General features: G+C 48.5%; 2 protein-coding genes across 2 annotated transcripts; both read left to right on the top strand.

Annotated features, from left to right (window-relative positions):
* Nucleotides 1-6,925: 6,925 nt before the first annotated feature.
* LOC308187335 (small nuclear ribonucleoprotein E-like) lies at nt 6,926-9,341 on the top strand (the record flags this gene model as incomplete). The annotated part of the gene is made up of 4 exons (XM_080609495.1): nt 6,926-7,018; nt 8,039-8,161; nt 8,369-8,447; nt 9,070-9,341. The coding sequence occupies 4 exons, from the start codon at nt 6,926-6,928 to the stop codon at nt 9,123-9,125; spliced, it is 351 nt and encodes a 116-aa protein (XP_080465621.1). The 3' UTR covers nt 9,126-9,341.
* An 88-nt stretch (nt 9,342-9,429) lies between these two features.
* On the top strand, nt 9,430-20,394 carry LOC308187338 (zinc finger CCCH domain-containing protein 11A-like). Its single transcript, XM_080609497.1, has 5 exons — nt 9,430-16,770; nt 17,553-18,321; nt 18,838-18,957; nt 19,466-19,546; nt 19,962-20,394. Exons 2-5 carry the CDS (start codon nt 18,234-18,236, stop codon nt 20,081-20,083), a joined length of 411 nt encoding a protein of 136 aa, XP_080465623.1. The 5' UTR covers nt 9,430-16,770; nt 17,553-18,233; the 3' UTR covers nt 20,084-20,394.
* The last annotated feature ends 2,611 nt before the right edge of the window (nt 20,395-23,005 follow it).

Here is a 23,005-nt window from a genome sequence, read left to right on the forward strand (position 1 = left end):
ACAGTTTGAACTGGTAGAAATTGGCAAGATCTGCACTCAGTTGTCCTAAGTTTCCCTGCTGGTCAGAGTTAAGGTCTTGTGCATGGTTCCGTAACTATAGGTGGCTACCTTTGATATCAAGAGGACAAAGCACTTGTTTCTTTTGGCACAGAAAGATGTCCATCGGCACGCTGTGGTGGCTGTGAATTGACGTAGTGATGGAGCGATGCTCTGAAGGCTTAAACGTAAAGCTTCTTCCTTCCTCCCCCCTTGGCACAACTCGATGTTGGGCACATTGTGAAGCTTTGGTGTTCTGATTTCTCAGACAGTTGATACCCAAATCCCCGAGTTACTATGTCAACTCTTGACTTTTATTTCTGTATGCCATTGTTTTGACTGTAATCTTTTCAGATGGTGAAGCTGTAGGGGCGGGAGGGAGCAGAATAATTATTCTAGTGTTGTGGACCAAACAGCAAAAAAAGCAGCAGCTCTGCGATACAGCTACGCTACCCCCACTCCCTTCTCTTGTGCTGTACCAAAGTTCCCCCAAGCTTTGGTTGGTGCTTTTTGCTGGTGACAGTAGGACTCCGGAGCAAGTAGTTGGGACTCTTCTGCAGTAACTGGGTCAATTAAGGATTGGTTTAAGTGCCTCTTGGTTTTTAAAATTGCTCCCCTGAGCTGCTGGCTCTGCTGCCTGCTACAGCAAATGTTCGGGTGCCATCAGTGTCGCACTTGGGCGTGGGCACTGACCCTGCGGAAGATAGCTGAGACTCGTGTGTATTGTGTACCCTGCCACCAGTGATCGTTTTCCCCTAGCAGATCTATTTTGAATTATTTTCTTAAATTTTAGAGGAACTTCAGGCTCTTTGTGCTATGATTTGTGAAGCTGTAGGGGCCCTCAGGCATTTGCTGCTGGCAGAGGAAAACCGCTTGTCAAATTTGTTGTAAATACTTTCTGTTTGGACAACAACGCCTGTGTGTGTGTGTGTGTGCTTTGACGACCCCCTGCGATGCCCCAGCTCCGCAAGGGAAGCTTTGAAGCGGCTCTGGGAAAACCTCTGCGGAAGAAACTGCTGCTGGTGACTTGCGGAAAACGGACTCCACAATCAGTGAGACTGTAAAGTTGGTATGTTTATTCAGCGCTGGGCAGCACAGGGGGTAGTCCCGCCAAAGTCGTGCGTGCCTGACGCGGCAACTTGCCTTGGTTATATGCAGTAAAGAGTTACATATGCATGAAGTTTCACAATCTGCCTATACATATTCATAACCTGTCCCTGCTTCGTATTAAAATTAGTTCCAATGAGTCATTTCCATAAACTCCTCCCATCTGCGCTTGCGCAGTGTATTCTGGTGGTGGTCGTCGGGGGTCGTGGGCATGAAGATTGATGACTCTTCCTCGTCACCACTAGTTGACCTCTTGTCTTTGCACAGACTCAGTTGCTCCTTGGCTCTTGTCCATCTGCAGGACCAGTTTCTCCCAGTTTCTTAAGATAGGCTCACTCTCTTATTAGGAGACTGACCTTGGTAAGGGGCCCAAGGCTTCTTGCTTTAGTTAATTGGCACAATGTGCCATAGTTAGCAAAGACACTAAGTAGCATCCTAGTTTAATGCCATCAGTGCTCTATCTCTACTTGATAAGATTCTCCTAACTCCCTCTCTCAGTCCCCCCTTTTCTAAAAAGTTAGTAAATTCTTTTACTATTTCTAGGTTCAATATAGTGTTTCTCTATCTGTCACTCTTTCAAAATATCTGTTAGACTCCAATTTACATCTGAGTTGGTTTTTTCCACTCGCTGTAGGAGTTTCCTGTACTCTTAAAACACCATAAGGTACATTGGATCACTACACAAAGAACCATGAACAAAACCAGGACCACGATTATTGTGATAACTGTTTCAGCCAGGTTAGGTTTGGCAACCAGGAAGTTAATTTTTCTACCAAGTCTATAGATCCCCAGGATGTATCATCCTGAGCTACTGCATGCAAAATTTTATTCTTTTCCCAAATCTTCTCCAGGTCAGTCTCAACCTGTTTTTGTTGACATATACACAGCAAGTTTGGTTTATGACTGTACACAGTCCTCCCTCCTTGGCTAAAAGTATATCTAATCCCATCCTATTCTGAAGCACTACTTTGTGTAGGGAGGAAATTTCTTCCTGTAATGCCGAAAGAGCATCAGCTGTGGCTGAGATATTTATGACAGCTTTTTCTAATTCACTTATTCCCAGAGATGGAATCAACCACCTTACGAAACTATGGAATCTCGTGGGTCTCATCACGAAGGGGTTATTTGAATATACCCCCTCGAGGGCTAAGATAGCCCCCAATACAATGACCCTTCCAATTTAAGGGTAAGCTTTTTCTAGCAAGATCATCTACACATAGCCAATAGAATCCTTTTTGTAGCTTGCAGATTTGCGTGAGAAAATTGAGGCCGTGAGATCCTGAGTTCGTTGACACCTACACCATAATCTCTAATTTTAGTTAGCCTACATATTCTGCCATACTACAGTTGTCAGGTTCCTGGGCTAAATAACTAAGTGGACCTGTACCTACGCATGAGGTTTTATTGTTTAAGCATCTGGTGTATATGTTAACATTTTTGTGTGGGAGTAGTTCAAATCTCTCCCCTAGATGTTCACGATCATCCTTGCCAAATGAACATGTTCCATTTCTTGGGTGCGCAAAGGTCAATGTCCAATTCATACTGGGTATGCCCCATACGGGGAATTCTAGGTTGCCTCTAGGCAGCACTGTGCACACCCAACAGTCAGAGAGGTTGAAACTATCACTCACTGCCTGGGTGAGTTTCACATAAGTATTGTGCACCCACTGTTCAGTTCCCTTGACCAATGATACCATTAAGACTGTGAGAAATGTAACCTTCCAGGTTGCACCTGAGTAACCTTCCATGGGGTCTCGGGTGCCTTTTTCACACTGTTGTGATAGATCCAGGCATTCTGCTCCTTGATTCTCATCGCTGTGACCTGGGACAGTCCTTCCCACTGTGGTTTCAAGGTCTTCTCTGCAAGAGACTTTACATACACATAATCTCCAGGTTGTAGATTGTGCACTGGTCCATCTAACCCTCTACCCCGAGTCCCACTCACATGCTGTCCAATTTCATCGAGCTGTTTACCTAAGGCCACCATATAGGAGGTCATAATTTCATCCCCAGCTTGCATGGATATCCCTCTTTGTATTCCATAGGGTCGTCCATATAAGATTTCATAGGGGCTTAACCCTTCCTTTGCCCTTGGTATACGCAAAAGTGCTAAAGGAAGAGACTGAGGCCAGACCAAATTTGCATCTTGTCCCAGTTTCACAATGTGCTGTTTGATTAAGTGGTTCATTTTTTCTACTTGGCCACTCGACTGAGGGTGATATGAAGTTGCCAGCTCCCCAGCATGCTTTATTATATTCTACAATTACCATTCAATTTAATATGGTATCATAATTCTCCCGTCATTTATTGATGTTAAACCTGCAGGTAACATTTTCCATTTACATCTTAGAATATTCTACTTCATTTTCTAAAGCTTTTGTTAATGTCTGATTTTCTGTTCTTGGTACTAGTGCCAAAATTTGACTCTCAGGGGCCCGTTCTGCCACCTCTTTGGCTCCTGCATCAGCCAATCTATTTCCCTCTTCAATATCAGTATCCCCTAGTTGATGTCCTTTAATGTCAACTTTAGTAGGCAGGTATACTGCTTGGAGTAATTTCAGTATCTCTCCTGCATGTTTAATTGAGGAAGATAAAAGTCCTCTCTCTCCTTCCAAATTGCCCTGTGTGCATGCACCACACCAAAGGCATATTTCAAATCTGTCCAAATGTTTGCCAGCTCAAAAGCTCTTATCAAGGCGATGATATCCACCTTTTGGGCTGATGTTTGTTACCGCGTATCCTGTGAGGCAAAGTCCCTGGCGGACGAAGCTGCTGCCATCTATATACCAATCCTCCGCATCTTCTAGGGGTGTATCCTTTAGGTCTGGTCAGCTGGAGTATACGGTGTCCATGGTCTTGATGCAATCATGAATGGGTAATCTGGAAACTCTGTTACTAAGGAAGGAGGCTGGGTTCACAGTATTAGTGCCGAAAAAAATTAGTAACATAATAGTCCGTTATACACATTCCTTTTCTTCTTCGTATTGCAACAGTGTCCCCTTTTCCCAAAGGGGACTTTCAAGCTTCAAGATCACAGGCTAGTTATTTCCTGAATATGGTGGGGCTATTCTTGAACCCCTGTGGTAACACTGTCCAAGTAAGCTGTTTTCCGTCCTCTATTAGGATTTTTCCCATTCAAAGGCAAAGAGTTTCTGGCTTTCAGTTGCCACGGGCAGGCAGAAAAAGGCACCCTTTAAATCTAGTACCATGAACCAAACTTGACTGTTTTTCTCAGTATGTAATTCCAACCATTTTTCCCAATTTTAATTTCAAGCATTGCAAAAAAAAAAAAAAAAAAAAAAAAAGCCTTTTCCTGTTGGCCAGTTGCTCCTATTACATTTACAGACTAATTAACACAGCTCCTGTAACCAACAAAAATTCAAGCCTCTGTCTTCGTTTCCTAGCTTTATTTCAACTGGTGGACCTGCTAGGGTAGATGCCCCAGGTCCCTGTCATTTCTGACTGTTGTAAGTTTATCCTGCAGCCTAAGACAATTTCTTTCTGATATCAGGGGCCGATTGCCCTAGGAAGAGGCTAGCCAATTGCCTCTGTTTGTTTTCTGAAGCCAGGTCCAAATTTTTGTCTGTTTGTTTTAGTTTTTTTTCTCCTCATTGCATTTCAAAGTTGGTCCAAAAATTCAAAAATTCCATAGGGGTTTCTTTTGGACCTTGTTGGGACAGATTCTCAATTCCCGATTTAACCAGATTTTGGTCTTTCTGGGGTGATTAGGGTCTCAGTGGCGGGGTCGGTTAGGGGATTGCAATCGTTGACAGTTCCCTGAGCGGTCCCATTGGTAATCTGAGCTCACACATGAACTCAGGTTGTTTTAAGAGTTAGCTGCTTTTCTGTTTCCATGACAACTCTCTCAGACCCATCATGGTCCCTCTGCCCCAGAGGGCTCACACCTGTGATTTAGAGATCTCAGCCTCAGGTTGAGGCAGAACTATTAGCATTCCTACATCCTCTTTCCCTGCTCATTCAGCTTCAAACAGTTCTGTTAAATACTACGTGCCACACAACCTTTAACACCTTCAACAACCCTTTTAACACTTCCTTTATCTTTCTCCAGCCTGTACTTTTCTAATGCCAACACCAAAGGCTCAGTCAGGGGCCAACTTAATTCCATACCCTTTTCCCTCCAAGATGCTGAAACAAAGTATCAGTATACAACATTTCATCCTATTTTCCTTCTCTCCTCAAAAACAACATTAATTGCAAGACACTGTTATAGTCGATTGATCCATAAAGTGGCCATTTAGTTTATATAGTGGCCACCATTGATTGCAATACTTAGTGGAAGTCCTCTTGCTTTCTGTGCCCCCATTTCTAACAATATCCTTCCAATGTGCCAATATGCACCCAAGGAGGCTTTTGTTTGGATGTCTTTGTTTTGCATATTACCCATTTCCTTGATTTCCCATTCCTATTTATTTATTTCTATTAGTTACTGTCCCTTGTTTCAATTTCCAAACAAACCTTTTTATTGCAGGTTTTTACTATCTTTTCCTAATCTTCCCAAATGTCCCAATTCTCTGGGATTAAACTCTTCTTTCCACATACAAACTTTACTGTTTCAGATTATTAATGAGCCCCGTTCCAATCATAAATCCGCAGGACTTCGGAAAAACACCTGAAGCACTCAGCCTTCCATCTTCTAGATAAACAATAACACCTTTTCCACAAAATTTACATTTCAACAAGACCGAATTTCAAGCCAAATGCTAATTTTTCTCACGCACTTGGTTAGTAAGCCCACACAAAACAAGGAATCACTCCTGTGTATCCATCAAGATGGGGGTTTAAAAGGTATTGAAGCCTAAATAAATTCGTTCTCCCCCTTCTTACCAAATTCCCAGGGCTCAGGCCCGAACCACCAAAGAAGTGACTCTCCATTCTACCCCTTTGATAATCAGTCAGCCTCACTCCCCCCATACTTGGGAAACTGACCAAACACCACCACGAATATACCAAAACTTTTAAACTGTTATTTAGATAATGCTCCCACCTTCCTCCTTGTCAGACTCAAAACATTTAAGACTGAAATAGGATTACAAAATGCACTGCCGGGCCCCTATATTGGGCACCACCAATCAACACTTGGATAAGACAGCACTTCTTTTCGGTCTGTCATGCATTTCGTTCGTCTCCGGCAGCTCCCCTCGCGGAGAATACGGAACTGCAGATCGGAACGCCGCACTCGCTTCGCAGCAATGCTGCGTCTCACTCACACAGCACAATCACGCAAACACACAGTGAGGCCCCTTGCACTTCTCGCTCATACCACAAGAATATATCACTTAAAACAATAACCAAACTCGTTTGGATCGTCTCCGGCCATGTTCCTTGTGGAGTAATTCACTTCACAACAATACTTTGTCTCAAACACATACACAAATGCTTTCAACATGAGATACCCAGACATCCACAAATAAGACATACAATTATCAACACTCCAATTAGTATCCCCCCAGCAGCTGCAAATATTACCCAGATAACCTTGTCACAATTTTGAGAGGCCCATTTACCCTTCTCCTGCTTCGTATACAGTCATTAGCAGGTCCGTCCTGGCTCCCAAAACTGGGATGCAGCGGTAACCTCGCATTTGCTCGATCTACTCCCAAGATCACTAGCGGCTGCTCTATCAGTCAGCAAATCCCCCTTGATTCTATCGGTCAGCAAATACCCCTTGACCTCTCCATCGGTCACCAAATCTCCCGTGACCGCTCTATTGGTCAGCCTGTAGGGTACCCTCCTCCCACATGGGGACTATGCTGCACGCCAGATGTCTCTGCGCGATTTACCAGCTGCCCCGGCCATGCGTACGACTTGCAGGCGCTTCCTGTACTGTAAAACATACCGTTTGCCCGCAGCTTCAGTAGGTCCTTGTCTGCTCCCATGGTGAGCGGCTGAGAGTGGAGACTCCTCTGAGGAAAATACTCGGGGTGCACCTAGGGGCATCTGCTCTGCAGTCGATCCCGCAGCCGAGCAGAGCGTCTCCTGCCTGGCTTGCCAAACTGACTTGCGAAAAACGGACTCCACAATCAGTGAGACTGTAAAGTAGGTATGTTTATTCAGCGCTGGGCAGCATGGGGGGTAGTCCCACCAAAGTCGTGCGCGCCTGACGCGGCAACTTGCCTTGGTTATATGCAGCGACAGGGGAGGGGGTGGGGGGCAGCCCGGGCCTCAGGGGTCTCAGCCCGGGCCTTCAGGCCTTGTCCCGGGGCCCTGGGGCCTCGTTGCAGGGTTTGAGGTCTTGTTCTGAGGCCTTGTCCCGGGCCTGGAGCTCTTGCCCCCGTGCTGAGCCCTTCACACAGCGCCCCAGAACCTCATCTTCTGCTACCTGCAGAGCATGAGTGGCACGGGGAAAGCACAGGGAAGGGATGGGGATGGGGATTTGGGGGGGGTTGGGGGGAGCGGGGAGGGTCGACTCATAAAATAACGACTCATAAAAAGTTCTTACCCACGGAGCCTTTCCGTTTTCCTTGTTTCTCAGCAAGATCTAGTCGAATCACAGGTGGGGATGGGGATTTGGGGCGGGGTGGGGGGAGCGGGGAGGGTCCGGGGATCCCCCTCGCTGAGTTTTCGGCTCCCACCCGTTGCTCGGGGCAGGTTTGTGGGGAATGGAGAGCTGTGCGGCGTGCTGGTGGGTACAAGGAGCTGCTGCGCAGCCCGGCATTTCCCCCTCATGTTAACGGGAGTGGGATCGTGCAGCCGGGCGTGCAGGAGTGTTCCCTCGTGACTGGAAACGTGTTCTTCAGCAAACGTGTAGTATTCACCCAATCATATAACACTCTAAAATGTCAGACTGTTAATTGAAACTGCCCCTGAGAGTTGCTCCTTGGAGTGTTTGAGAGCTCTAGCGGCTATGGTTACCGGGTATTTCTGATCACACGAGGGAGAACAAAACTGCTCGCGGTGTTTGTGTTCCAATTTACTCTCCTCCTTCATTCTGCAGAGGTCGAGGATCCAGGTGTGGCTTTACGAGCAAGTGAACATGCGGATAGAAGGCTGCATCATCGTGAGTATCAGCACGACCCCGCGCTATGTCGTTAGTTTGTTTTCTTTCATTCACAATCCTATTTTTTCTTGTCAAGAAAAACTAGCACAAGGGAAAAAAAAAATCGTACTTCTCTAACAATTAGTCTTCATTGTCCAGCCTGGGTCAGCAAAGCTGATGATGGTTTGTGTTGTTGCTGAACTAATTGCCATTGTTGCTGATTTCTAGGGCTTTGACGAGTACATGAATTTGGTGCTGGACGACGCAGAGGAGATTCACTCCAAGACAAAATCAAGGAAACAGCTGGGTGTGTCGTGTGTCTGTGCAACCCGAGTGACGCGCGGTCTGAAACCTGCCCGGGTGAGCCTTCTAGGTAGCAGCACTGAGAGGTACCAAACGTGTGACGAGCCTTGATGTTGAAGTTCAGTGAGCAATTACTGGCTACATCTCTGTCCCTGATGATTTTTGAGCTGCTGATTTTGCTGAATGAAGGAGAATCTGTCCCTGCCTGAGACCAGTTCTCGTCTTTGAAACGTGTAATACCAGACGGTCTGCACTGGCTGGAGGAGTCTGGTCACAGCTCCTTTCAGCTGCATCTAAAGCCGGTGGCCCTGGGCGATTCTCACACTTGCTGTGATCTCTGAGTCAAAGCAGGGAGCCACGGTAGCGGCAGTGTGTATTTACCACCTGCAGGTGGACAGAAGCAACGATGTGCGCCCAGTGCTGGGGTTTTCAGCAGGGAGAGCGTGCTGCTGGAACGGGGACGGTGGCTGACGTGGGACTTGTGAGTGTGGGGCAGCTGGCAGGAACAGGACTCTGCGTGGTGGGCAAAACCCTGCTCAACCACACGAAATACTTTCTGAAAACACGAGATTATTCTCAGATTCTGGGCTCTCTCTAATCCCCTCTTTCCCTTCTCTGTACTGCAGGCCGGATCATGTTAAAAGGGGACAACATCACTCTTCTACAGAGCGTTTCTAACTAGAATTTGCCATCCTTAGAACAAAGGTGGCTGCCGTGCTGCGGAGTGACCGAGTGCCAGGGGAATGCGGCCCGCTGGTAGATAGGAAGTTATTTGTAACTGGGGTTGCATGCTGAGGTCAAAAGCCCTTCCTTTGTGGGAGCGGGTTTTTTGTAGCTTGAAACAATACGTGATGTATTTCACAAATAAACATTTTTCACATTAACTGTAAATGTAAAAGACAAATCTGCTTGTTTTCAGTCTCTTCCTTCTGTGAATGGAGAAGGAGGAGAAATACAGAAGTGTGGGCTTTTCTTTTTTCTGTGGATCTGATAAGTTTCGATAACGCTATGTGCTTTCTTGACCATTACATCTGCGTTATGTGGCCAGGGTGGACTCGTTCAGGGCACGGAAGCCCCACACAGTCCTTGAGCTAGCAGGGTGCTAAGGAGGGTGTTGGAGATTTTGCATACAATTGCAGCCTTTGTTGCTGCAGTGACAGGTTCCTCAGATTCTTTCTAAACAGGGTTTAACTTCTTGAGAATCTTTTTGGGAGTGTTTATTGTGGATCAATCAGTAAAAGTATCTTAGTGGGCCCGTGAGGGATTTGGGGCTGTGGTGCAGTAACCCAGCGTTTACAAGTGTTACTGATATGCATGCTTGTCAAATAACATCTCCAGATCAGAGAGTGAGAGCGGGCAACTGGTTTGGATTAAATCTGTCACTTCTTGCTCCTTTGGACAGAGCCTGTAGATTAAACCCTTTTGCTGTTCAATAAGCTGGGGTATCAGATGTATCGGCTGGGTTTTTTATCATTTGATTTATTTTTTTTATCCGTTTGGAGATCTGTCTGTTCTATTTAAGTTTCCCCAAGAGAGCTGAGTTGCTTGATGCATCGACCAAAGATAAGTTCCCCAGCTGACTTGGGACAACCAGTCCCCTCGTTTTTCTGATCACAAAAAAAAAAATAAAATAAAAAAAGAAAAAATTGACTGTAACTGTAACTCAGAAACTAAGATTACCTGAATGGAGAGAAATGAATTTTGATGCACAGGCTGTGCTAGAAATCTGTTAATCAGCATTCAGTTTTTCAAAACTTCAATTTGTGTATCACCATCATGAAAATTAATAAATTCAAGGTGGGAGATCCTTTCCTGAAAGGGAAGGACAGAAATACGAGTCTTGCTGTGGGGCCTACCCAGCGCAGTTCTGCCATTCCGAGAAGTAATATGTCAGGAGTGTCACAGCAGACATTCCCAGTAAGAACCCTTTGAGGGGCAGCATGACACACTTGATTGGCTAAAGCAGCTTCAGCTGTACAGCCTGCTGCCAGGATCGGTAATTCTAAGTTGTGTTCAAGTTGCTGAGTTCCTTTCAGCATGTAGTAAAGATGATGTAATGTGCGATGTCATTTGGGAACAGGAGGCATTACGTGTCACCAGCAGTGGGCACGCAGGGAACAAAATAGTATCTTACGAGGTCCTCCACATCTGCCTGTCATTTTGTCCTTGGTTTGCCAGCTGGAGCTTTCAGGAGGTGAGGAAGGAGGCTGTCCCAGTGAGTAGTTCAGGTGTTGCAGGGTATTTGTGATGCAGTGCTTGTAAAATTTACCTGCCCGCATCTCCTGTTACAGGCAACCCCCCCTGGGCCCTGTGAGACAGGGAGCTGCTGCCCGGATTTAGGCCCAAGGTGCCCTGTCAGGCCCAGGGCTGCCCTTCCCCTCGCCCTGCCCTTCCCTCCCGCTCCTCAACCCTTCCTCAGGCCTTTTGGGCCGTCTGGCCGTCCGTCTGGCCGTCTGTCCATCCATCCGGCCGTCTGGCCGTCCATCTGGCCCTCTGTCCCTCCGTCCCACCGCCCTGCCCCGTCCCTGCCGTCTCCCAAGGGAAGCAAAGAGTCCCTGGGCTGCCTTCAGGGGGGAGGTTCTGCTGAGGAGAATAAAGCTTCCCCCTTAACGGGTGCCTTGCGAGTTATTTTGAGTTCCAACCTTCTGCCTTCCTTTCGTAGCAGTGCCTCTGAGGGGTGCGCTGTAAGGTAGCCGTCATCTGGCGCGCTGCTCCTCCATTTCCCAAAGGAACTGCCTTCAGGATCTGACTAACTCTGGATGCACCCAGCTGTCACCTTAATTTCTCCGTTAGTTTGCTGAAAACAACCTGCTTGGGTGACCTTGGTGTTTGCTTCTTAAAACTTGGATCGAGGAGGTCTCTGTTTCCTTATGCTGATGTTCATGATGAAAGTGCAGAAGGGATGCTTACTGTTGCCCGGGTCAGTCCTGTTGCCAGGATCGGAATGTTTAGCCTACTGGCGCTCTGGTGCTCTTAGGCTGCACTCGGAGTGTGAGCTCTTGGCCTTATTTCGAAAAGGCTGCGTTATTTGAGTGTACAAACCCGAGATATTCTGCAGATAGGTGATTCTCAAACCACGTCAGAACCACCGCTGTGGTGTGTGCTGGAGTCGGACGCGTGTTTTTCTGATCAGGCGGAGCAGGTGAATTGAATTTGTTGCTGGATGGCGAGGTGTTCTGGGGGAAGAGCTAGTCTAAGGAAAACTTCCTCTTACTGCCTCTCCCCATCTCAAATGGCCACTGCCTGGGGAAATCGGTTCTTTATGAGATTAACTACAACGTTACAGTGAGGATGAGGAATCATCATTACTCCCGTAGTTATTTGCTGCAGCGTTGATTTCAGAGATTTAAAAAAAAAAAAAAAAAAGGAAAAAGAAAGGAAGTATGTATTCTTTCACATACTCTCTTTTCCCTGAGAGTAAATGTTGTAGCTTCAGCAGTACCCTTCCTCTGGAAACGATTCCCAGTGCCTGCTCAGACACTGGGGAGGAAAATGACAGAGAGAACAATGGAGGAGAGCCACCTGATATAAAGAAAGGAAAAAAGGGGTTATGGATTAAGGGAAAGCCACTACATAAAAAATTGGTGCTATCTAAAAATTGGTTAAGGGTTTGGGACCTGCAGGTGCGGCCTACACCTGCGTGTGTTGCAGTCGTGCCTGTTGCCATTGTGCAAAATGGAGAGAGCTTCTTTGTCGAATGCAGCATGTTAAAGCATGTGCCATTGCCTGGAAGAAAAGCACGGCCTTCCCTCGTGTGGGACTTCTTCCCTGTTGGTCTGTGGTTTACCTGAAGGTTTACCATAACCTGCATATGTTTCAAAAACAAACAAACAAACACACAAAAAACAACACCAACATTAAAGAGTGGCAAGGCAGATCCTCATCTGGGGACTCTGACTCATCGGTGACATCACCAAGCAAAGCACTGTGAGCGCTTCGGGTCGGGGCTGCTGCGGCGAGCCTCGCAGCCGGGAGGGAGAGCGGGTATGGTTCGCCTCTGGTGGGTCTGTGTCAGCCCTCTGCCCTGGTGGCTTCGCTAGCAGTGAGAGTTTGACTGCTGTGTTCCCAGCTTTCGCTTCTGCACCGACCGTGTGGCAGAGCCCGCAAACTGCTTCCTCAGCTGGAAGAGGAAGAGGAGTGACCTCAACTGTGCCGAGGTAAAGCAGAACTGTTGAAAAGATTTGTCAAAGATGCGGGTTGTACCAGCGCAGCCGCTGCAGCTGCAGCAGGTCCCGGAGCATTGGAGAAGATAGAGAGGGGTTTCTTCGTGACAAGAATGCTGTGAAAGTGTTTTCACGCCAGAAATTAAGACAAGCGCCTCTGTTGTTTGGATATCCTCTATTGACCTGGCACACTGGCATTACAGCATACCTGGCACACTCTTTGTCTTGTGCCTTGGCACTTCCACATCGCAGCAGTGCTAGCAGACCGTGCATCCTGGATGCCAGGCCAGGATTTAAATCCGATGGTGCTGCTGGTAACATGAAGTTCAGGAAGCACTTCTGGGTTTTTCTGCTCTTCCATGTGAATTTTTGCCCTGTGAAGGTGGTGTACTGAGCTCTTTTCTTACCAACAAATAGGTTTAAAAGCAGTTACAGCAAGGATGAGCTGTGTTAGCAGGAGGCTGTTCTGTGCTTCGACCATGGGAAGATGAATGGTTTACCTATGCACCGTTAAATTTAATTTGACACCTAGCACACAACACTTTCAGCCTGTGGGGTGCTTTTACAAGCAGGTAAATCAGCGGAGACTGTTTTGCAGCCAGGGTGATGCTGGGTGATTAAAAAGCATGGTCAGAACAAGGAGTTTATGCTGTTCTTTCTTGCTTGTCATCCAACTGTCCGCTTACACTGTTCTAAAAAAAAAAAAAAAAAAAAAAAACAAAAACAAAACGGGGTAAGCATCTTTAATATCTTTATTATAAATGGAAGGCAAAAAACAGGCCAGCAACAGAGACTGTCCAAGAGAAATACTTTGTGCTTTATAAACAAACAATAAAGTACCCTTAGGTAGGTGTGGTAATACTTCTCTAATGCATTTTTTAGGAGTGCAAAAATATTTTGTTCCCTTCTTGCTCTTCTCTCCAGGACAAAGGCAGAATAGCCAACTGGAAAGTTAGACCAGGGAGGTCAGTTTGTTCCATACTGAGAAAGACAAGCCTGTAAAACAAACTAGACAGATTTTCTTTGTACTATTTATCTTTCTTCAGCAAAGGCAAAGTTTATGACACTTGTTGGCATGTATTTCCAGACCCCCAGCTACCATGACTGTAGTGCATCTGAAATTCTTTTGTACAAAAACAGTGCAAAATCTCGTAACGCAAAAACTTTACCAGCACCCTGGAGAAAAAAGAAATCTAAAAATCTTGCCAACTTCTATTACAGACCTGCTGAGTGCACCAGAGTTACTCATTTTTATTCAGGCTTTCAGGGGCTAGTTCAGTTGGTTTCTGTTCAGCACTTGAATTGCCATGTTAGCAGATGTCAGTTTAAAAAAAAAAAAAAAGCTTTTGAGATCTTTTTTAAAATGAGACTGCTTTTTATGGCATTTAGGGCTGTGAGGTATTCTTGGTTTTTGCTTTCTTCCCATTCCTTAGACCAGATCCATTCATGTCCTGAACAGCGTTCTGGGTCTGTTCAGGAAAATGGAAGGCAACAAGCAAAATGATGAGCTCCTTGGGCATTCAAAAGAGCTAAATCTGGAAAATATTTCAAGTCAAACTTCCATGCTAAGGAGCACCAGTAATTTTTAGAAGTAGATGCAGAGGAACCTGCATGGCACTAAGTGTGTTTCTGAAGGTGCTAAAGGTCAGAAGTGACGATTCCTATCAATACTAAAGAAGAGAAGGAACCCTTGCACTTAACTACTGTTTTTATTCCCTTTGTCAACAGTCAAAACCAATAACTAATATGAGAACCCAACTTTTCCTCTCTTTAGTTTAGATTTGGGAAAATTCCCTGCCAAAAAAATATTTCCTGGAAAATTCACTAGTGTTTGTGTGAGTAAAAGGTTCCAACCTTTTATTATTAATTTGTAAGAACTATTTCATCCGCTTTTGTCCAGAAGAGTCAGAAATAATTTGCACAGAAATGTGCAGCATTTTAATGAAAGGATTCGGAATCACTCTGATTTGAACTTTATCTGGTCTGGTTGCAGGTTTTATGACATTTAGTGTCTTAAAAAGAAATAAATCAAAATATCAGACTTCACATCAGAAAAAAAAAGCTGCTTGTGGCTAAAAAAAATCTGTTGCAGCTCTGGTCATTGAAAAATCATTGGCTGTTAAACTGGACCTAAGTCATCTTTTCTAACCTTTCATGATCTTGCAGCAATGGATGATGACGGATATATGGATTAGGGAAGAGCACGTGATGGCAAACCTGTGGTAGTTGCTACAACGCAGAAAGAAAACAAATTGCTTCCAAAAAATCAAACTAATTCAAAATCCTTGGTATCATGCAGCCATGCCACTGGCAAAGTGAGCATTGCCCTGCCTCTCAAAGCTTGCTGTATCCTTGATCTGCTGTCTTCCTGCTGTTAATTGATTGCAACTCTACGTGTCTGATCAGGGCTACGAGTTGTTCTCGATATGGATATCATACAACATATACTGTGCACGCTTGTGTGTATAGATATGTTTATCCTGTATGCATGTACATATGTATGCATATTTTTGTGCTGGCCCCCAGATCACTCATGTTATAAAGCATTGGCCTCAAAGGCATACTCATCAAAATATTTTGTAGATCCTCCATTTTTGTCTAGTTCCCTCAAAATGAGAGAGTTTTTACGCGCTCTCTGCATCAAAAAGGCAAAAATTCTGATTTCCACTGTCGCTCTCGCTAACTTTTTATCACTCACTCCTCGTGTGTGTCTAAACACATATGTGTGTATGCATATGCACATTTGTGTATTTATATGCAATGGTGTGTTTTTTGCTGTACAGGTAATAAAGACGGGGAAAAGTTTTTGTGTTTTCTTAATAGGTGAAGAAATGTTGAAGACCAGAGATTGGAACGTACTGAATTTTAAATTAAAAAAAAAAAAAAGTTAAATTGTCCGGCTGTGGAAGATGGATCCTCATTTTTGCAGCCACTTTGAATCACGAGTTCATCTCTAAATGCGCTGTGGTTTTTTTGTTTTTGTTTTGTTTTGTTGGTTTTTTTTTGGTTTTTATTTTTTGAAGAGCTAACTAACCCTATCTGTCTCCGGTCTGAGAGAGTATTCAAATGGGCTTGCTTCCTCCATTAGTTATAAGCTGTTTAAAAGCACATCCGATGTTTGAAGTGTGGATGAGAGGTTCCCTTGGCAAAGTGAGGAGGAAAATTCTTCCTACCCCTTTATTATTAATTCACGGATTCAGTGTTGGTTCGGCCTCCAGGAGAAGTTAACTGGAAGTCTTCGAAGATCGATAACTTTGCTGAGGTTGTCCAGGTAGGTGAACTCGAAGACCCACAGTGACTGGAACATGCCATTTAATGCATCATACTGCGTTCTGTAGAAGTTACTCGTAGCCATAGTTGATCATTGCCTTGCATGTATGATCAGGTGGTTTTTTAAGAAGTGACTCCATTTTCAGGCTTCCAGATGTGCTCCAAGTCATATTATTGAGGATGTGGAAGAGAACACTTGCTGACAAAGCTCCTGGCAGCTTTACAGAACTTTAATTTAATATTGTGTTAGTTCACGTAACAGCTGATTTCAAGGCATTGCTCACCTCAAGAGACTAATTTGATGAACAGAAGAAAGCTGGAAAAATGCTTGTTACTCATTATTTTTCACTTGTTGGTACTTTCTTTAGGGTTACTTTTAAAAAGAAGATTTCACTGATCACAAGCCAGTAGAAGACTTTCAGCCCAAGCAAAGGTGAAGACAGCTCTCTCCAAGAGCAGAGGAAGTCCCTGTGGAGAGAACCCGAGCTTGTTATCAGAACTTTTCGGCATGTCTAAACAAGGAGACGATTGCTACTTGTATTTCTATTCTACCTGTACCAAGGTATGGCTGGGTTTCTTTTGCTTTGCTTTTCTTTTTTTTTTTTTTCCATTTTTTTTCAGGCAGGGGTAGAGTAGGAGGAGGAGGCACACTGGCCTTTGGTTAACGTGATAACCAGATAGATTCTGAATTCAATTGTAGCAACCTGAGGCAGTAGCATGGACGTTTTTGGGGCTGTACTATATTTTTCCTTGTTGGTTTCCTTTTGGTTACAGGGAGACAACTGTTCCTTCCGCCACTGCGAAGCTGCTCTGGGGAACGAGACGGTCTGCAAGCTGTGGCAGGAGGGTCGTTGTTTCAGGAATGTCTGCCGATTCAGACACATGGAAATTGATGTGAGTGCCTAAAGATGTGTTCTCAAAATAAATCAACAAAAGCATTTTTCAGTGCTCTAGGTGTGCTGATTGTGCTTTTGCAGGATAGATTCATTTGCTTTGGAATTACACTGGTTTCTGTTACCAGGGGAGGGGGTGGGAGGAAGGAGAGGGAAATAAAATCAGTGCCTTAGGTATGTCTTAGCAAGATTTTCTTTTATTAGATGCCGACAGTACTTTTTCAACAGATGCAGAGTAACCGCTAAATAGACTGCTAGAACCTGCTGGAGCAGGGGGGTAATAAACAGGCTGTACTAGCCTCCTGAGAGCAGGCCTGATAATGATCTATCAGGTCTCTTGTGTCCCGGAGTCCTTCAGATAATGCTGTTCTAGCTGCCTGGGCTAGGAAGCAGTGGGGAAAGTTAAAGGTGCAGAAGAACGAAGTCTCCAAGAAGTAGTTCTAGATAAAGTTAACCTAGGCAATTTAAGACGTTCTTTTTCCCTCTGAATAATCCTAGTATAATCCTAGGTGTATTAGTTTAACCCACCCTAAACTGATGTCTGAGAGCGCCTGTCTTCTCAAACTGAATGATGACAAAGCTAAACGTGCACAGTGGTTACAGCTTCTGCAAACTTTGTGAATATGCCCGGAAATACTATACTTAAGTGATAAACTGACCTTTGGAGTGATGTTTCAGCACTGTATTGTGACAGCCCTATCGCGGTCATGATCCGGAACTGTACATCTCTTTGCAAACCTTAGGTGTATGTTATCACGAGCTTGTCTTTCTTTCTGTCTTCAGAAAAAGCGCAGTGAGATTCCCTGCTACTGGGAGAACCAGCCAGTAGGCTGTCAGAAAGCCAGCTGTGCTTTTCATCACACAAAGGGACGTTACATCGATGGAGTCTTCATACCACCAAGCAAGAGTGAGTTTAGGTCCTTTTTCTTTAAGTACTGAAGAATTAATTTTGAATATTACTTAGTGGGTGCCAATAGTGTAGGAGACATCAGGTAACCGTTCACTTGTGAGTGCAGGCAAACGTCTGCAGTCATAGGTGGTCAGCTAAACCGAGTGTACTGCTGGTGTACTGCTGGTATTTTTCTGCTTTCATGCTCAGCTTCTCTCTGCTTTGTGTGATATTTGCCTTGCAGTTTGCTCTCTGTTGTTTCATCTTCTGCTGGGTGGTAGGGAGATGTGTTGTTGTTTGAAGGGAAGTCATTGTTCATGGTGTAAACAGTGACGGGATGGGCAAAAGGAGATGCTGAATTAATGGTCTGTGCAGGTTTTCTGCCTTACCTACCATCTTCGTGCATTGTGGTCAAAGTTTTAAACTGCCATATTACTGATGATCCTCCTCTTCCTCTAGCTACACTGCCAAGTCCGCCTGAGTCCGCAGACGATGATTTGAAAGTGGCTCAGATGTCACTGCAGCAAAACAAACTTTCTGTCCAGTCCAATCCCTCTCCATAGCTAAGGAGGGTGATGAAAGTGGAAAACTCTGAAAATGTCCCAAGCCCTACACACCCTCCAGTTGTAATCAATGCTGCAGATGATAATGAAAATGATGATGGTGAGCATGTTTTGGTTCTTGGAAGGAATTTGTGCTGTAAATGATTGTGTAAATCTTTGGTTCTTGGAAGGACTTTGTGCTGTAAATGAATGTATAAATCACAGATGACCTGAGGTCTGACTAGCGATAGGGCAGGCAGTCTGGTCAGGTCGCTGGTGGCTTTGTCTGGCGGTCAGTGGACAGAACCTGAAATGTTTGAGGAAAGCTTAGAACCACTCTTGGCTTTAGCTGGTTTGTTGTGTAAAGCTCTATGTGAAACTAGGAAGGAAATTCCTTTTTCTTCTGTCTGAAGAGTAATATGTTGTGTAGTAGTTAAAGCTGCAGAGAGAATCTAGAGTCCGAGATGTTTTGTCCTAGTGTAGTCTACTTACGAGTTCATCAGGTCAGTGTATCTGTATTAAAAAAAAAAGAAAAAAAGCTTTTTTATATGAACCATGGACTGAAGTGTCATTGCATGAGCTACATAATCATGAACAATCTGGTCTATGCATAACTGAATAGATTTTTCCCCTTCAGACCAGCTTTCTGAGGAAGGAGAAGAAACTAAAACTCCCGTCCAGCAACCAGCTGAGGAAGGCCAAAATGGATTACGGATGATTTCCACTCGGAAAGCCAGTTCTACTACTGTTAAACAAGGTATTCCAGCACCTGTGGTAGGATAAATCGGAAGAAGAACTTGACAATTAACTCGAAAGCAATGTGGTGTAAAAACACAACAGAATGTAGGGGTGCTGAATGGACTTGGTTATTTCCATGATCTCATTTCTACCTAATACCATCATGTGCCCATTGGGTCAGAAAGATGAACTCCTTTTCTTTCCTTTTGGAGAACAAAACAGGGTCACAGCATGGAGTTTTAATGGCTGCACGTGCAGCCTTGCAACGCCTGTTGAAAGCCATATCTAACGATAGAGGGATCTAATATCGTGTAAATGGATTAAAATTAAAACTACAATTTTTAACCTGAAGGGGGAAAGGAGGGGCAAAATGCCATTGATTCTATGGTTCTTTCACTTGTGAGGAGTGTTGACGGGGTTTATTCTAAATACTTCTGAAAGTTCCTGAGCACTAAGAAGCCTGAGGATCTGTGGTCCTCAGTGAGTGCCTCTAAGCCTTAGTCTCATTAACTGTTTTCTGTTTTCAGAGGACTGTCTGAATTTTGGAATTAAAACACTTAAAGAAATCAAATCGCAGAAAATGAAGGAAAAAACTAAGAGACACGGTGGTGAGTTAATATTCCCTACTTTCTTACCCTGTTCACCTTCATCCTGTTTGATGTTCTTTTTTTAAAAAAAAAAAATTTCCAGTAATACCGGGTAGCTGGCTATGCTTTGGTGAATACAACTATTTGCCAAAGAAGTGAGATTTTATTGCCTTCAGAATGGCAGGTGATGGTGGCTGGGAGCTGCTTGAGGGAGAGACTTCCATTTTTAGCTGGGGGCATCAAGCAACCTGATTCTCAGCCAGCTGGTATTCTAGATGGGAATTCCAAGGGCAACCAGAGGCAAATTACTCACCTCTCTCATTTACATGCTCTGGTCACTGTATGTATGACAGTAATGAATAATTAAAGTTCTCTGTTCTTTGCGATTGTTTGTTATGTTTGGTAAACTTCTTTATGTTTTGCTTGCTCTGAACAGAAGGTCCTTCAAGATCTTCTCTTCCTCCCGTCGATTCTATGATTTTTCCTGCTCCGGAAAAGGAAAATGTCCGGACAGTGGTGAGAATTGTGACACTGTCTACAGAGGAAGGTAATAATTAATGCTTTTGTTTTGATTTCATTACTCCTAAACTGGAAGGTTAAGCAATAATTAACACAATTCACCCATGTTAGCCTGCTGGTGCTGCCTTCTTCTCTTGAAAACATGCTTTTATGCTGAAAGTCCCTGGTGGTACTGGAAAGATTTGGTGCTCAGGTTAAGTGCAGTAGCAGGACAAAGAAAAAAATGTGTCAGTATGCAAATAGGGGGATAACGGGAAAACAGGAGCTCGGGAGCTCCTGGGGCCCCGCCGGGGGTCATGGGGGTGGGTCTCCTGGGGCGCCCGGGGGCTTGGCGGGGGTAACCGGGGTGGGTCCTCGGGGGTGCCCAGGGTCCCGCCGGGGGTCACCGGGGTGGGTCCTGGGGAGCGCCCGGGGTACGACGGAGGTCACCGGCGTGGGTCCTCGGGGGCGCCCGGGGGCTTCCCGGGGGTCACAGGGGTGGTTCCTCGGAGGCGCCCAGGGTCCCGCCGGGGGTTACCAGGGTGGGTCCTTGGGGGTGCCCAGGATCCCAGGGGGGTCACCGGGATGGGTCCTCGGGGGTGGCCGGGGTCCCGCGGGGGGTAACCGTGGTGGGTCTTCGGGGGCGCCAAGGGTCCCGCCGGGAGTCACCGGTGTGGGTCCTCGGGGGCGCCCGGGGTCCCTCCGGGGGTCACCAGTGTGGGTCCTTGGTGGCGCCCGGGGTCCCGCCAGGGGTCACCGGGGTGGGTCCTCGGGGGCGCCCAGGATCCCGCCGGGATTCACCGGGGTGGGTCCTCGGGGGCGCCCGGGGTCCCACCAGGGGGCACCAGTGTGGGTCCTCGGGGGCGCCCGTGGGCTTGCCGGGGGGTCACCGGGGTGGATCCTCGGGGGCGCCCGTGTGCTTGCCTGGGGTCACTGGGGTGGGTCTTCGGAGGCACCCGCGCGCTTGCCGGGGGTCACCGGGGTGGGTCCTCGTGGGCGCCTGGGGTCCCGCCGTGGGTCACCGGGGTTTTTCCTCGGGGGTACCTGGGGTCCCGCCGGGGGTCACTGGGGTTTTTCCTCGGGGGCGCCCGGGGTCCCGCCGGGGGTCACGGGGGTGGGTCCTCGGGGGCGCCCCGGGTCCCGCCGGGGGTCAACGGCGTGGGTCCTCGGGGGCGCCCCGGGTCCCGCCAGGGGTCTCCGGGGTGGGTCCTCGGGGGCTCCCGGCGGCTTGCCGTGGGTCACCGGGGTGGGTCTTCAGGGGCGCCCGGGGTCCCGCCGGGGGTCACCATGGTGGGTCTTCCAAGGTGCCCGGGGGCTTGCCGGGGGTCACCGGGGTGGGTCCTTGGGGGCCCCCGGGGTCCCGCTGGGGGTCACCTGGGTGGGTCCTTGGAGGCGCCCGGGGTGACGCCGGGGGTCACCGGGATGGGTCCTCAGGGGCGCCCGGGGGCTATCCGGGGGTCACCGGGGTAGGTCCTCGGAGGCGCCCGGGGGCTTTCCGGGGGTCACCGCTGTGGTCCTCTGGGGCGCCCGGAGTCCCGCCGAAGGTCACCCGGGTGGGTCCTCGGGGGCGCCCGGGGTCCCGCCTGGGGTCACTAGGGTGGGTCCTCGGGGGTGCCCGGGATCTTGCCGGGGGTCACCGGGGTGCGTCTTAGGGGGCGCCCGGGGTCCCGCCGGAGGTCATCGGTGTGGGTCCTCGGGGGCGCCCGGGGTCCCGTCGGGGGTCACTAGGGTGGGTCCTCGGGGGTGCCCGGGATCTTGCCGGGGGTCACCAGGGGGGGTCCTCGGGGGTGCCAGGGGTCCTGCCGGGGGTCATCGGGGTGGGTGCTCGGGGGTGTCCGGAGTCCCGCTGGGGGTCACCGGGGTGGGTCTTCGGGCGCGACCGGGGGCTTGCCGGGGATAACCGGGGAGGGTCCAAGGGGTTGCCCGGGTGCTTGCCGGGGGTCACCGGGGCGGGTCCTCAGGTGCGCCCGGGGTCTTGCCGGGGGTCACGGGGGTGGGTCCGTGGCGGTGCCCGGGGTCCTGCCGGGGGTCACCGGTGTGTGTCCTCGGGGGTGCCCGGGGTCTTGCCGGGGGTCACCGGTGTGGGTCGTCGGGGGTTCCCGGGGTCACGCCGGGGGTCACCGGTGTGGTCCTCGGGGGCGCCCGGGGTCCCGCCGGGGGTCACCGGGGTGGGTCCTCGGGGGCGTCCGGGGTCCTGCCGGGGGTCCCCGGGATGGGTCCTCTGGGGCGCCCAGGGTCCCGCCGGGGGTCACCGGGGTGGGTCCTCGGAGCAGCCCGGGGGCTTGATGGGGGTCACCAAGTTGGGTCCTAGGGGGCGCCCGGTGTCCCATCGGGGTCACCGGGGTGGGTCCTTGGGGGTGCCCGGGGTCCCGCCGGGGCTCACCTGGGTGGGTCCTCGGGGGCGCCCAGGGTACCCCGGGGTTCTCCGGGCTGGGTCCTCAGGGGCGCCCGGGGTCCCGCCGGGGGTCACCGGGGCGGGTCCTCGGGGGCGTCCGGGGTCCCGCTGGGGGTCACCGGGGTGGGTCCTTGGGGCCGCCTGGGGGCTAGCTAGGGGTCACTGGGGTGGGTCCTCGGGGGCGCCCGGGGACTAGTCGGGGGTCACCGGAGTGGGTCCTCGGGAGCGCCAGAGGGCTAGCCGGGGGTCACCGGGGTGGGTCCTGAGGGTCGCTCGGTGTCCCGCCGGGGGTCACCGGAGTGGGTCCTCGGGGGCGCCCGGGGGCTTGCGGGGGGTCACCGGGGTTGGTCCTCGGGGACGTCTGGGGGCTAGCCGGGGTCACCGGGGTGGGTCCTCGGGGGTGCCCAGGGTGACACCGGGGGTCACTGGGGTGGGTCCTTGGGGGTGCCCGGTGTCCCTCCGGGGGTCACCGGGGTGGGTCCTCGGGGGCGCCCGGGGTCAGGCCGGTGGTCACTGCGGTGGGTCCTTGGGGGTGCACGGGGTCCCGCCGGGGGTCACCGGGGTGGGTCCTCAGGGGCACCCAGGGT

The sequence above is a fragment of the Anser brachyrhynchus genome (genome assembly GCF_964034855.1).
Source record: "Anser brachyrhynchus genome assembly, contig: SCAFFOLD_175, whole genome shotgun sequence".
In the NCBI taxonomy this organism is placed as follows: Eukaryota; Metazoa; Chordata; class Aves; order Anseriformes; family Anatidae; genus Anser; species Anser brachyrhynchus.

Bases quoted from the DNA above. Each gene is read 5' to 3' on its own strand.
- LOC308187338 (XM_080609497.1), top strand. From the start codon at position 18,234: ATGAAAGTGGAAAACTCTGAAAATGTCCCAAGCCCTACACACCCTCCA. The intron at 18,322-18,837 runs GTGAGCATGTTT...TTTCCCCTTCAG, and splicing joins TGATAATGAAAATGATGATG to ACCAGCTTTCTGAGGAAGGA. The intron at 18,958-19,465 runs GTATTCCAGCAC...TTCTGTTTTCAG, and splicing joins TTCTACTACTGTTAAACAAG to AGGACTGTCTGAATTTTGGA.